Source organism: Propithecus coquereli, unplaced genomic scaffold, assembly GCF_000956105.1.
Source record: "Propithecus coquereli isolate 6110/MARCELLA unplaced genomic scaffold, Pcoq_1.0 Scaffold423, whole genome shotgun sequence".
Taxonomy (NCBI): domain Eukaryota; kingdom Metazoa; phylum Chordata; class Mammalia; order Primates; family Indriidae; genus Propithecus; species Propithecus coquereli.
Genome location: NW_012149986.1, coordinates 2,628,715 through 2,643,165, shown reverse-complemented (window position 1 = coordinate 2,643,165; position 14,451 = coordinate 2,628,715). Strand labels below are relative to the sequence as shown.

Below are 14,451 nucleotides of genomic sequence, written 5' to 3'. Positions count from 1 at the left end.
TGCACATGTAAGAATAACATCTATTGGATGTCAGGCGGGGGGGGGGGCGTAGGGGACGGGTATAAACAAAGAGTGCGATGCGCACCATCAAAGGGATGGACACGCTTGAAGCTCGGACTTGGGGGGGAGGGGGGCTAGGGCAACGTACGTAACCTAAACATCTGTACCCCCATAATATGCTGAAATAAAAAAAATAAAGTGAGGTGTCCACTTGCCATCCAGGCTATGTGGTGGGGTGGGGGGAGGGAGGACAAAGGGCATTGGTGAGAGGTGTTGTTCTGATATTCAAGGGTGACAGGTGTGTCATCTGGTGCCTCCCAGCCAGCTCTATCCGGCCTGCTGCTGCACAAGGACAGTAGGGCTCTGTTTCACACACCTCAGCTTCTGTGTGGACACAACCCTTTTTTTAGGGAGCCAGAGTCCTTGCATCTTCCAGTCCCCAGTTGCATAAAACGTGGTGCACACCCTCTCTGGGCGCTCTGTTCCTGTAGCTCACTGGTTTATCCTGCGGGCCCCCCCCCAGGGCCCCCGATTTAAAAGGCACAAAGGAGTTGGCGAATAACTGTGCGAGTGTAGGGGGTGCACGCGAGTGTGCGAGGAAATAAGTGAGAGGACAGAGAGCGGGTATGAACACGATGGGGAAGCGAGAAATGGAAAATGGCTACTAAAAAAAGGGATGACTCAAAGATTAAAGTGTTTTTTCTCTTGAAAAAGGAGGAGGGAAAGAAGGACAGAAGGGTAACTGAATTTCACCTGCTGACTGCGGAACGGGGAGCCACACGGGGCATCGTCACGTGGGGCTGGAAAGGCTGCCCAGCCTCTGAGGGCACACCAGCCCCTAGCTGGACCCTGCTAAGAGGGCTTGCTTTCGCGTGTTCCCCGGCCTGCAGACAGGGAACAAGGGCTTCTTGGGGATGGTCTTAACTAACGTATTGAAGAGCTACCACGGGAAAGGAGCAGCTCCCGGTGTCCCGCCCAGATCACTTGGCAGCCGCAGCCAGAGCACAGTACTGAGGGCCGGTCCAGCTGCAGGGACAGCACACTCCTGCGACCTCAGGCCCGCCACGCCCCGGGCCGCGCGCCCAACCTCCTGCCGACTCCCCAGTGCTGCGCCCTCAGCCCCCGGAGGACAAGGCCTGGGCTGCCTGGCTCCGCCCTGGAAGCCCGTCCTCCCAGTCCCTGAGCAGGGGCTCAGCCAGCCCTCCCGCAGGGCTCTCCGGTGCCCGTCCCTGCGCGCCCTCCATGCCTCACGCCTGGCCGGCTGGGGGACCCCCCACACCGAGGTGCGGCGGGCAGCGGCCAGCACCTCCCGCAGGCAGCCTGCCGCCGGCCAGGGTCTCGGCTCTCGCCAGATCTTCTCCCTAATCGTTTTCACCTCCCGCCCGACAGCGGTGCCCGCTCCTCGGGCCATTCCGCAGGTAACACACCCACTCACGCGCCACGCGGCCACGACCTTGCGCGGCTCACAGCCTCCTGCCCTTCGCGGCCCTGGCCGAGGGCTCTGGAGACCGCGGGCCCTGCACATCCCCGGGCGTCTGCCTGCAGCAGCATCGACCTGCGCCGCTTCCCTGCCTCGCCCGCTCGCGTCCAGGCCGCCCGGCCGCTCCGCTCCCTGCGCCACTGCCCTCCCGGCCTCAGCCCGCCGAGCACACGCTGGGGACGCTGCCGCCTGCGCACCGGAGCCCGCCGGCCACTCCTGCCGTCCTTCCTCCCACCTGGGGGCCGCCCCGTTCAAGTTAGCAGCTGGAGTGTCCCCTGACCCAGCAAGATTTCTCCCGCGAGACACTGCTCTGGTTGCTGGGGTCACACCGAAGAGGGCGATGCCCCAGACTCTGCCTTCGCAGTGTCCCGGTGGTAACGGGGACAATAAACAAGTAAACGAAAGCAGTTAAAGACAATTCTGGGTGCGCACTGGTCGTGGTGGAGAGTGACGTCCCACGTGGCGGCGCTCTACTCGAACCTGACGTTCTAAGGGGCGAGGGCAGGGACTCAGGGCCACTCACAAGGCCGGGCGTGCACGTCCGCTTGAACGCGTGAGTATTTTGTTGAATGAGTGACTATTTTTCTAGCTTTTAAAAAACGTTTTAACAGTGTACACTTGTAACATCGGAAAGTAGGAACTGCAGTTAAAGTGGCATCGGTGACTTACTGGTCGGATGCCTCCTTCCACAACTCTGAAATATTCCCTTTATTTGCAACATCAGTTCAGCTATTTGGAAAGCAGCCACTTACATGTTTTAAAGGTCACTTTGAACTAGCTCTCGTCTCTGTAAGATTTGCAAGGACTCTTAGCCAAAAACAATAAAATATTTACGTGGATAATAAACACCAAGGAAAGCTTCAGTTCCATTTTTTAAATTTTGCCCAACATGTAATTTTTAGAGCACTTTCGTCCTAAGAGAGTTTTCTGATGGAACGACGGACACCTCACGTTACACTTCAGCAGGCAGGATGTGCGCTGGAGACGTGCATGCGTGACGACGCTAACTGCGCTGCGGAAGCCACGCGGACGAGGGCCTGCGGCTGGAGGGCCTGGGGCATGCTGCCCTGCCCGGCCTGCTGCCCACGGCCGCGTCCGCCCGCGGGGGCCCAGCCGTGTGATCACGCGACCTTAAGTTTCTGAACAATTCGTAAAAGGTATTTTAGTCACAGCCAGGTAAGCCCACTCTTTCTTCCATTCCAACTTCCCTTCCCAAAGGTGACGGGGATCCTAAAAACGTGCATGACACTTCTACTAATGAGGTGTGAACCTAGAGGAAGGACTGAATTATCTTTTCTCTGTAAGTAAAAAATAGTATTATTGTTGAACAAAGAGGCAGTCAAATGCAATGCGGTCAAAAACATGTAGAAAATATTAATAAAAGGTGTCATGGAGATGTAGCAGGCAGTTAATTAAAATATATTATTTTTGCCTAAATTTTGTATGTTTGTAGCATTTACCAAGTTTTAAAAAATTACAATTTATTGGGATTTTTTCTTCATTCTAAAAAGTATATTCTGTTTTATAACTAATTTTGTATTGTTTTTTAAAAAGAAGGTCTGTAAATTGTATATGCTTTGGGCCCCACCGATCCCGGATCCTTCCTTTTGGGGGAAGAAATACATAATTTTTAGAAAATAGGCTTTGTTTCCCTTTCTAACAAATTCATTTTTCACACTTGAGCTGTGACTAACTTTTCAAAATAGCAAACTATGCCGTCACATGAGACCTTGGAAGGCCAAGGGACATGCCTCCCACGGCTGTGCCTCCCAACTCAAGCCCTCTGCTTTGCCTTGGTCCCTGGCATCACCAACGAGGCAGAGCTCTGACCTTACCCACGGAACATGGGCTGGAGGACTCCAAGTCCAGTGCTCGCCTCTGGCCAGCGAGTACCCCAGACATGGACAGGGGTTACTATGGCAAAGGCCAGGTGATGACCATAATCTCTAGGAATGTCACAGACCCACCTTGTCCATCTCCTCCAAAGAGAGTCTTTGTTTATATTCTCTATTCTTTAAGCACATGTGCAAAGGCCCCGATAACTATTTAATACTTTCTCCAAGTCACTCCTGAATGGTCTGGGGGAGATGTGTGGACAAGAGGCAAGAGAGGGGAAGGCTGACGGAAGCCTCTTGTGTTTTCTGATATTTCCAACAGACATTCCCAGGTGCCACGCCTTGGCTGGGGCGCTGCGTGGGGTCCGTGGTTGTGGAACCTCTGGAGATGGCTTGGGCTGCTGGTCACTGTCTCCTCTCAGCCCTAGACAATGCCAGGGACCTGCCTTCTGCCTACCAACTTTGGACAAACTCCTCCACACTTGAGTCACCATTTGAAAAACAAAGGCTTTAGGCCCATTATGTGGTGAGGTCCCTCCTGGCTCGTGTGCCGTCACCGTGAATGGATCTCACACGTGGCTCATGAGGAGAGAAAACTGGGCTCTGAGTTGGACAGCATCGCCCAGACATAACCCATCCTGATGGTTAGGAGTTCTGGGTCTCCCCTCTGCATTTTGAACTGCATTACTGAGGAGTTACCATCAGATCTAGGTCTCTTATTTCTGAAATATGCTGCCTTTCCCTCAGGGTTTTCTCAGTCTGCCCAAGTAAAGGCATTTCTGGATGGCCATGGTGCTATGTGTGTTTTAGGAATTCTTTTTTTCACCTTTTAGTCCAATTCTTGCCAATTTTGCTTTCAGCATAATGTGATGCTCAGGTTGAAATTCTGGTGTCGATGGTGGGAACTGTGCATTTGTGCTAATGATGAGAGCGTGCAGAGTAACTGCTGGGGTCTGCTTGCCCATGTTATTCCACCAAACTGGTAAAATCCTGCTGATTAGTTTATGGCTTGCTGTGCAGAAGTAAACTTCCAACCCCCTCTGTGAAACAACTATTCTTTATTTTAATCTGTCAGTTCATAAAAGAAAAAGCCAGTGTGAATCCTTTTATGGCCAGACAGGGACTCTCTATGTATTCACAACCCCAGAGTGGAAATAAACGCAGCTACTGCAAACTGAAAAACAGTGAGAAAGGATAAGAGGGACTTGCCCGGCTTTCTCATCTGCAGGAGAATCAGTCACGTGCACAGATCACGGTATGCCTATGACATGGGGATGGAAGGGTTTGCATTGAGGACATGCTGTTCAAATGTGTTTTACTGAGGCATCTAAATGCATCCACGGATGCTGTGGGCAAGGGCAGCACAGCGGCTGACATTTTGTGCCAAGTACCATGTGAGCGCCTTCTGTTTACAATGGTAGGCAACCCTCAGTGACCCTAAGAGGCAGGCATGACACTAAACCCATTTTACAGACAAACGAAGGAAAAGAGACCACTGAGTACCGTCCTCAAGGTCACATGGCTGGTTATAAGGCAGAGCCAGCATTTGGGTCCAGACAACCCAAATGCTATGTTGCTAATGGGCTACACTGCCCCCCACCCAGAGACGGTGAATCCTCCAACTATAGAAGGCATCATGTCATCTTTTTGTATTTCTAGATCTGTTGCTGTGTCCCTGGGCCTGTCCACCAGTAATGATTTGGCAGGCAACAGAGAGAGGTTCAAGAATCCAAATTTCACTCATCGCCAACATGGGGGAGCTGCCCCTGTGTGGAACTACAGTTATTGTCAATGCATTTCAGGAAATGGAAGGCAAAAATGAGCTAGGGAGATGGGGATGGATCTACAATAATTCATTGATTTAGGTGGCAAACACTCATTGAGCACCTTCTATGGGCCAGCCCACAGGCCTGCAGAGGACCCAGGACAAAGCACAGGGAGTGGAGTGGGTGAGGGTATCAGAGCAGAGACAAAGTGACTGTGGCTGCTTGACCAACACAGAAATGCTGAGTCACTGAATCTTCCCTGGAGTCAAAGGAAGTCCTTGGGGCAGAGTCACAGAAAAGCAGCAGAGTGGAGTGGAAATCTAGACCCTTGAGAATAAAGACAAATAACGACCCTGAGTCACGCATGTGGTCCGCAGAACCCACACAGAGGACAGGGGAGGGTCCAGCTCTCTCAGTCAGATCCCGACAGAGGTGGCTCAGGGTGTCCAGGGAGAGCCTGTGCAAACAACCTGCCTCGTTTGTTTCAGAGCCTCTGAGATGGTTTCCCACTGGGTGGCCCACCTCAGGACATGCAGGGCCCGTCATCCTCTGAAAGATGAGCAGGGAAGAGTGGATAGGGCTGGTGATTCTCTAGGACCCTTTCTGGTCCTGACATTCTGAAATTAAGGAAAAATCCCAGATCCAAGTACATTTTGCAACAAATGTAGCAAGAGCCTGCCTGGGGCCCAGAAGGAGCAACTCTTAGGAAATGCGCCCGTCAGTGTCTAGCGCCCCTCTCCCTGTTCCCTAGTCCTCCCCGGCCTTAGCCTCCTGCCGTGACATGCAAGAGGTAGCGGTGGGGAAAGCAACCCCCTCGCAGCCAGTGGACTAAGGAGGGGAAGGAAGCGGGCAGTGCTCGGTACTCTTTTGTGGTCCCACTCAAGATGGGAGAGCCACCTCTAATATGGGTTGCAAAGGCGCAGGTTTTCCCAAGAATGGGGTCTAGCCACACCCCTCTGATTTGATAAAGCAGATCAGAGAGATTCTAGAAGAAACTTTCACATTCGACTACCGTGGGATTCCCTAAATGGGAACCATTTAACATTCAAAATCCCCCTCTGGGCGTCCCTTGGTCTTGACTCCAAGATTCATCGATGATTCTAATCCAGCTTGTGTTCACTAAGCTGCTAGAAAGCACCTGACTTTATGCCTGGCACATTCACACACAGGAACTTACTTTAAAATCAAGTTCATGAAGCCCAGCATTAGGAATCACAAAAATTAGGTTTCATTTCTAGATCTAAGAGCCTCTGAGGTTCTTAGCATTCCATCAGGGAGGTCTGAGGAAGGCTGGCCCCCAGCATGCCCTGTCCCAGGGCTCCCGCCTGTGCTGCCCCTGGGCTGGGAAGGCCCCTGACCACCTTTGGGCCTCTGCTCGGACGTCTCCTGCGCACTGGGGCCCTTCCTTGACACCCAGCCCACGCAGAGCCCAGCACCCCGACCCAGGCATGCTCTATTCCCTTACATGCCCTCGACATGTGGTGCGATTCTTTCCCGCCATTCAGTGCCTCTCCTCTCTCATGTGACCTCCCAGAGGGCAGATGCACTTGGACTGACTTCTCCATTCCCAAAGTTGAGGACCGGGCCCAGTAGTTGGTGCTTCCTGCAACTACAGACCCCAGGGAACGCGGGGGACGGATATGCTCAGCACTGGAAAGTAGACGTGGGGCACGTCCTTTAGGGAAATCCAGATGAAAGCCTGAAAGGAGTGGTGGAGAGGAACTGATAGCTGGCCGGGTCCCCTCGGCTGTCACAGGGTAGGTGCCCTGTGGTGACATCTCTGTCTCTACGTGAGGACACCCGCGGTGACGGGAGTCCAGTTCTGTCTCCAAAGACCCTGCGCTGTGGCTATTCGTTGCAAATAGGCAACGCTGCAGGCAGTGACCTGTAAGCAGGGCAGATTTGGATTATTCAAAACCAGGTCCAGGACTTCTTTCCACTTGGGCCTGACCCAACAAGGGAGTGTGGACAGACTCCCACTGTGGATTGGACATGGACGCAGTCACACCAGAGTGCAGCCATGGGATCTGGTGCTGGTTTATAAGGGTTCACTGGAGCCTTTTAGCTCTTTTTCCTGTGGAAGAAACACATGTGAACACTTCTAAAGATTAAAGAATCTGGACCAACGTCCAGGCACCTGGACCTGGGAAACATCGTATTCACTGATGCAGAAGATCTGGGCTGTGTACAAATGGCAAACTCTCTATGTTCTAAACAAGCGTCCGTGGCCATATTCAAACACTCACAACAGAACACACCACTGTCCTTCAGAGAGGCAAGTCCACACGCCCAGACAGCAGCCTGGGCAGGCTCCGCAGGGGATGAAAGGTCGCCATGGGGTGAAATCGCCAAGTAGCAAAGCCATGCAGGATGCTGCCTCACATTTTCCCTGTTAAAAACACCAAGGGATGTCCTGATAACAAGACGTTCCTGGTGCTGATGGTGGAGACAGAGCACTGAAGTAGCAGAGGGAGGAAAAGCCACATCGTGGTGACCGCACGTGCTGTCCTGTGCGAGTGGTGTGTGTTTTCACTGAATCTCCGAGACAGTGGTGGGCAAGAGCCGCATGGATCCCAGACCTGGAGGAGCGGAGCCTCGGGAAGGTTACCCTCGCGGCCTAAGGTCCTGTGATAGGCATTGGAACTTGGGTTTTGAAGCCAGGTCTGGCCACCCCCAAGCTGTGCTCTTCTCTCTCGTTAACGCCCTGCTGGACGCCGGGCCTGAGCTCAGGGGTGCTGCGCACCAAACCCCCATGGGCGCTGTGCACCAAACCCCCATGGGCAAGGCCGCAGGTCCCATGGGGGCACAGGAGGGGAGCACAGGAAGAAGGCTTTGGATACTGTTATCTGAAAGGTTAGTGCCAAGGGCAGGTAATTCAGCAATCGCAATGTAAGGTGGAGCAAGAACCCAGTCCCGGAGAACAGCGGGTGCGGGTGAAAATGCAGACGCCCAGGGCCTCCCCACAGGCCCATGCTGGTTAGCACTGACACTAGCTGACTCGGAAGCACAACAAGTTTGTCCATCTCTTGTATAAGCCATGAGCCCCAGTGTTGGGGGGACGAGATGTGCATGAGCACAAAGGAGACGCCCATCTCTTCAGGGCAGACAGGGAATGGGGCGTGTTTATCAAACAGGAGCTGCTCGCGGGGCTTCCTGCCTTCTGTATGGGGTTTACACACGTCCCTGGGAAAGGACAGCGAGAGCAGACCTCGGGCCCACGCAGGCGCAGCTGTTATCAGGAACAGACAAGTCTGAAAAGAGAATGTGCTGCATGGCCAGGGCATCTGCTGAAGAGCCTAGCAGGTATCCTACCCAGCAGGAGGCCAGCAGTCCCCATCGTGTGGCTCACACTATCTAGGGCCAACTTTATGTGCTAGCATGCTATGTGTGCAGTCCTGTGACATTTGTGCTGGGAATTATTGCGGAGAAGAGGGTAAAAGTCCAAACCTCAGGGAAAATGAGCCAGTAAGTGCCCATGGTGGGTGGAGGGAATGTCTTCCCCCTCACAGCATCCTGCATCCCACTGAAAACCCTCCTCCTAGCCACCAGTGCCTGGCAACTTGGGCTACTCCTTTTTATTTTTCAAGTATTGTGTTTAAGACAATTTTTTTCTTTTTGAGACGGGGTTTCACTATGTTGCCTGGGCTGGACTTGAACTCCTGGGCTCAAGCAATCCTCCCCCTTAGCCTTCAAAGTAGCTGGGATTACAGGCAGAGCCACCACGCCTTGCTAAAATCATTTTTTTTTTTTCCAGACAGAGTGTCACTCTGTTGCCCTGGCTAGAGTGAGTACCATGGCGTCAGCCTAGCTCACAGCAACCTCAAACTCCTGGGCTCAAGCGATCCTACTGCCTCAGCTTCCCGAGTAGCTGGGACTACAGGCACGTGCCACCATGCCCGGCTAATTTTTTTCCATGTATTTTTAGTTGTCCAGCTAATTTCTTTCTATTTTAATAGAGACGGGGTCTCACTCTTGCTCAGGCTGGTCTTGAACTCTTGAGCTCAAATAATCCACCCGCCTCGGCCTCCCCAGAGAGCTCAGATTACAGGTGTGAGCCACCGCGCCTAGCCCAAAATCATTTTTAAATTAAGAGATATTATGGTAAAGTCTGAGGAGAATCCTTTAAATAGATGGATACTCAGAGAAAACACTTCCATTTCTAGGAAAGGTTTACAGAGTCAGCTGGGTGTTCATCAGCATGCCTGAGGAGGCTGCATTGCCATTTCTGTTTAAGTTCCCAAGGCCAGAATGGGGCGGTTTTCCTCAGTGTCCCCAGGGAGCATCTCTGCAGGGACACTGAGAGGTAAGGAATGCAGGTGAGAGTTTCCCCTGCGCGAGACCGCCCTGCTGTGCTGCCTTGACCGGACCCTTGGGGAAGTTTGACGCCACCCAAAGACAGCTCCGTCCCTTCCCGACCACTGCTTCGCTGGCGTTGGCCTGTATCTCAGGGCCTTCTAAATTTAGGTTTACATCAAACCACTAAAAATAATGACCAACAGAACCCAGGATTCCTACTTTCTAACTTTTGGGTTCAGAAGACTGAAATCCATGAACCTGCACTCACCACTCACATACACTCCTCCCAAGAAATTCTCTTTAATACGCGTCCTGTTAATACTCGGTCCCAAGTAAAAACAGATGTGAAATGTGAGATCACAGGGGAAGTTTGAGTGAACAAACTGTGATATTTTTATTCTAGCTGGAGAGCCACAGAAATTGTTATGCATCCTGCATTTGCCATTAAAAGAATACGAGGCTGAATGACATTTTCTTTAAACATTATATCCTTCAGTACCCAAGAAGAGTGTCAATCTTAGGATGAGACTGGACAAAACAAATGCTAGGTCACATGTGATAGCTTCAGTTCAAAATGTCTTCGGGACCAGCCAGCATGCATGTTGTCAGATGACAAGGCGGGGCCCCTCCCCCGGGTCACGTGGGGCCCAACCGTGGGAAGCTGTCCAAGCAGGCCTGGCGGTGGGGGGGGACAGGGAAAGACACCGTACTTACAAAAATTTCCCGTTTGTCTTTGATCCTATGAGAACGATCTGCTCTGATTCTTCCCGAGAGATTTTTCCGTGGAACCAGGGCATTTTCTCATGGGCCGTGGTGGCGATCAGCTTCTCCAGCTGCGGCTTCTGGCTGATGATGGCCTGCTCCAGGGCCTGCCCCTGCGCACAGGGCAGGGACCACAGCGTGAGCAACGCCAGGGAAAACGGAAAAGACCCAGGAGGTATTTCTAATCTGTCTCGAGTTCTGGCATGGTAGAACAGGACTGAACTTCATTCATTCATTTACTCATTCATTCAATAAATAAAACCAGAAAGATCCTTATATATTACTTAAATACCAGCAAGTGTATAAATAAGAAAATCGATTTGAGAATAAAGAGATTGGCCCTTTCAAAGCCAGGCAAGACTTCAGAAACTCTGTGGGATAACCCATGAGGCCTAGAGAATGAGGTTCCTACCCTGGTCCTTCAGGTCACTGTGTCCACTAGGTAGACTGTCCTGTGTCACACCTGGTCATTTACTACCGTGGACCCCAACCCCCAGGCTGTGGCCTGTTATTAATAGGAACAGGGCCGCGCATCACCGCCTGAGCTCCGCCTCTGCTCCCCCCGCCCTGGCCGTGGAAAAACTGTCTTCCATGAAACCGGTCCCTGGTGCCAAAAAGGTTGAGGACCACTGATTTAATAATAATTGAGAAGCCTCCAGATGTGCTCAGTGAAGGCACACGTGTTGTCCTGCCCGCCTCTACAAGGCTTCGCTGGGCACCCACACACGCCTGCCTGTACCTTCACGGAATGTGATCACAGAAAGTGAAGATGAAAAATCTTGACCATGTGGAAATAACGTGCAAATCAAAAACAGGAAAAGGGGCAGAGAGCTAGGAGAATTGATTGCCTTATTTCTTAGTGGAAGAGAATAGATATTCTCTACAGCAGTTAACGAGGAGCCCCAGTTTGATTGTTTGCATTCAGGAAGAGAAGCGGCAGCAAGAATAAAAACATAATCCGCCCAAACCAGGAGGTGGAAGGAGGAGGGAAGTTAGGAGGGAACGTGAGCACAGTGATTGTATCACCCTTCACAGACGAAGTGAAAGACAAAAGCAGTGACAGTTCACACACCTCAGAGGGGCCTGAAACAGTGAGCAGAGAGGCCAAAAGCGAAAGGCCGTAGAACACGACTCAGCCATAGCAAGAGGCGGCCACCGACACATACACAGCACAGCTAAGCGGCAAGCGCATCACGCCATGTGCGGGAGGCCAGTACAAGGGGCTGGGTGCTGTGGAGTTGCTCTTGTGTGACATTCTGAAAAGGCAGAACTGTAGAGACAGAAAGCAGATGAGTGGCTGCCCCTGGCTGGAGTCAGGGGAGGGCGCAAGGGTGCTCGATGCGGTGACGAAGCCCCTGTCCGTCTGTGCTGGGCGGGGGATGTCACAGACACTGTGCACTTGTCAGAAACCGTAGACCTGCACACCTAAACAGGATGAATCGACTGTGTGTAAATTATACTTCAGTAGATCCGATTCATCTGACTTAAACAGTAAAAGGATGGTCTAAGACATCTCCAGTAAGTGCTCAAGAAAAATACTGGGCACGTAGTATTGCAGTATCTGTCTACAAGGCTTAATTTAATACAGAACATATTAAGGGAATAAAAGGAGTCACTGTATATAATCCTCAAAAAGTCAATACTATCATAAATCTGCATGTATCAAATAACATGGCAAAATGCATACAGCCTACGTCCAGGAAACACAAGGAGATACGGCTGAACATATAAATCCAAGAGTACACTGTCGAGCAAACCTGCGGGCTCCTGACACTCAGTGCTGGTAAGAATGTGGCAGGAACATAAATCGTCACACCCCTGCGAGCTTTCTGGGTGGTAACGTGTCAATGTATCCAAATCACCCATCCTCTGCTGTGGCAAATCTAACTAACCCTTCCAGAGTTTGTCCTGCAGACACTGCACACAAGCTTAGCATATTGTGGGTCTAGAGCAACGTAATTGGCAGCTTTATTTCTAAACAGCAGAAGTGTCCACCAATAGGTTCTAGTTAAATAAATTACGGTGCATAGCAGGCAATACCAGGTGGCCAAAGAAAGGGTAATGCAGCTAATGTAAGTGCTGATACAGAAAGTTCTGCAAGAAATGTCAGGAAGCTATAAAATCAAGTGCATATCAGTGTGTATAGTGTGACTCTGTCAGGTGCATAAAAGTGAGTTGACACCTACTGATGCCTCCCTGAAAGGGCACCACACGCTGGGTGACAGTGGCTCCCCGCAGTGGAGAAACCCACACTGCTGGCACGAAGGGGCCCCCCCAACTGCAGGAGTGAGAGAGGAGAGGCTGTCCTCTTGAAGGAAGGCATGCTTTGGCCAGAGCTGATGCTGAGGAGATGGCTGCTTATTTGGACATACAAGGCCCCAGTGCATGGCGTCGCCCGTAACCGGGAGGTTGTGTGGAGTTAGGGGGCCCCCTGAACCCAGGTAGCAGGACCAGCCATGGCTCACCTGCAGGTTCCACGTCTGCTTCACGTATTCCCTGATGAGGTTTTCCTTTAGGTCCTCAAAGGGCCCGGTCTTGGGCTGTACTCCAGGGGGCCGGTTGAAGGGCTTCTTGAGGAGGCAGATGAGGCCGTCAGACTCCTGGGAGTGGTAGTGGCAGAGGTCAGCCGGACTGGCGTGGGTCCTGCCGCCCGCGATGGCGTAGGTGCCGTTCAGCTCTCGCTCAATGGTGTAGTGGTGCGCCTTTCTCCCGTGCGCCACAGACAGCGCAAAGCCGCCCAGGTAGTTTCGGCTCTGGCGCAGCAGATAGAGCCCATCGCTCATGCCCCCCTGGACCAGGTAATCTTCTGCCTCCTCCCGGGTGATGTTGCCAAAAAAGAAGGGCAGGTGGTTGGCGCTGTCAGCCATGCCACTGGCCATGCTTCAGGGCGAGAGGGCACACACCTGAGCAGGTATCCACCTGGGCGAGACAAAGATGGAGAACTTTGGTGAGGAACCCAAGCAGCAGGGAACGTTTGCTAACCACCCAAACCCTTTCAAAGTGGAGACAAATCCTTCCAGCTCAGAACGGAAGCTTTTCCCTTTTTTGGACTTCCCAATGCATGGTTGGCCTTTCTGCTCACATAATCATTATAGTTGCCAAGCACCACGCCCTCTGAATTTTGAACCTAGAAACTGAGCATTTGATGAAAGTGACCAATTTAACTCTTTTTTTTTTTTGGTGGAGACAAGGAATTCTAAGAAGAAATATACCCAAAAGAGAAGTAAACAGAAGTACTTTTGAAAAAGAGGACCCTCGAGCTCACTCTGAGGGTCACAGTGGCACCAAGGAGGCAGAGCAGCATGAGCTTGAACCAAATGCTCCTCCTGAGAAAAGAAACCCCGCTCCTCGTTCTACTGCCAGGGAAGCTGTTCCTAAAGACCTTTCCACCTGAGCTGCAAGTAACCATTTCGTGTTGCCATACACTGCAGCTGAACCCCAAAGTTGAAGTGAGAGCCACATCTGTAGCCCATGCAAAACTGACTTGTCACCACAAGGCCGTCACACTTTCAGCCTGAGGTGGTAAGACAGCAGCTGCTGCCTGAGGCACGAAGACAGACATCCTCCTCTGCAGAGTCCCCTGTCCTGGGCCTGGCACTCTGTCCCCTCCCCGGCCCCTGCAGACGACTTCCTGGGCAGACGCCATTTCCCATCGCAGCTGGTATTAGAGAGAGACTGCAGGTTCCGCAGCTGAGGGCCTCTGGTATGGAAGAGAGACTCTGCACTAAACTTCTTGCATTCTCCTGACATTTCCGGAGAAAAAATGACGGGGGTGCATGAATTTCCAACATGGACAGTGTTTTCTCTCAATCATGGTTGTAAATGAGGATACATGTTGCCAATCCGAAAAGTATCCAAAGAGGTGAATATTTTAACCAAAGGGGGCTTGTTATCATTGGAAGATTATCTAGATGACTCCATTCACTCATCTGGGGAGAAAGCACATACCCCTTCATCACCTCCTGAACCCCCCACACCACACCGCACGCACACACACGCACGCCACGCATGCACGGTTATGTTAAACTGCTTCTCTTAATATGAATTATCCTTCAAAGGGCGGCAAAGCATAAGACTACCGCCCTGATACAAGTAACAGTATTTTCTCTAGACAATATCCTCAAATCACACCTGGGTGAGCCCCAAATAAAGAATGAGTTTTATTATAATTTGATGGCATAAATAATAATTTTCTTGCTTCTCATATTTGACTATTGATGATTAATTTTTCTTTGTCCAACAAATTTCTAAAACTTCATCCTCAGCAGAATTTTTTTTTTTAAAGCATAGAGCCCATTTGCTCTTCAATCTA

At 51.5% G+C, this 14,451-nt stretch overlaps 1 protein-coding gene across 2 annotated transcripts in view; it reads right to left on the bottom strand.

Annotated features, from left to right (window-relative positions):
- SYK (spleen tyrosine kinase) overlaps window positions 1-14,451 on the bottom strand; it is an 88,328-nt gene that overhangs the window by 34,925 nt on the left and 38,952 nt on the right. For both annotated transcript variants that reach the window (XM_012653578.1, XM_012653577.1), the window contains exons 2-3: window positions 12,605-13,058; window positions 10,092-10,252 (exon numbers count right to left, since the gene is read on the bottom strand). In XM_012653578.1, the coding sequence (XP_012509032.1) occupies window positions 10,092-10,252; window positions 12,605-13,018 (575 nt within the window). In that variant the 5' untranslated portion in view covers window positions 13,019-13,058. The remainder of the gene's footprint in view (window positions 1-10,091; window positions 10,253-12,604; window positions 13,059-14,451) is intronic.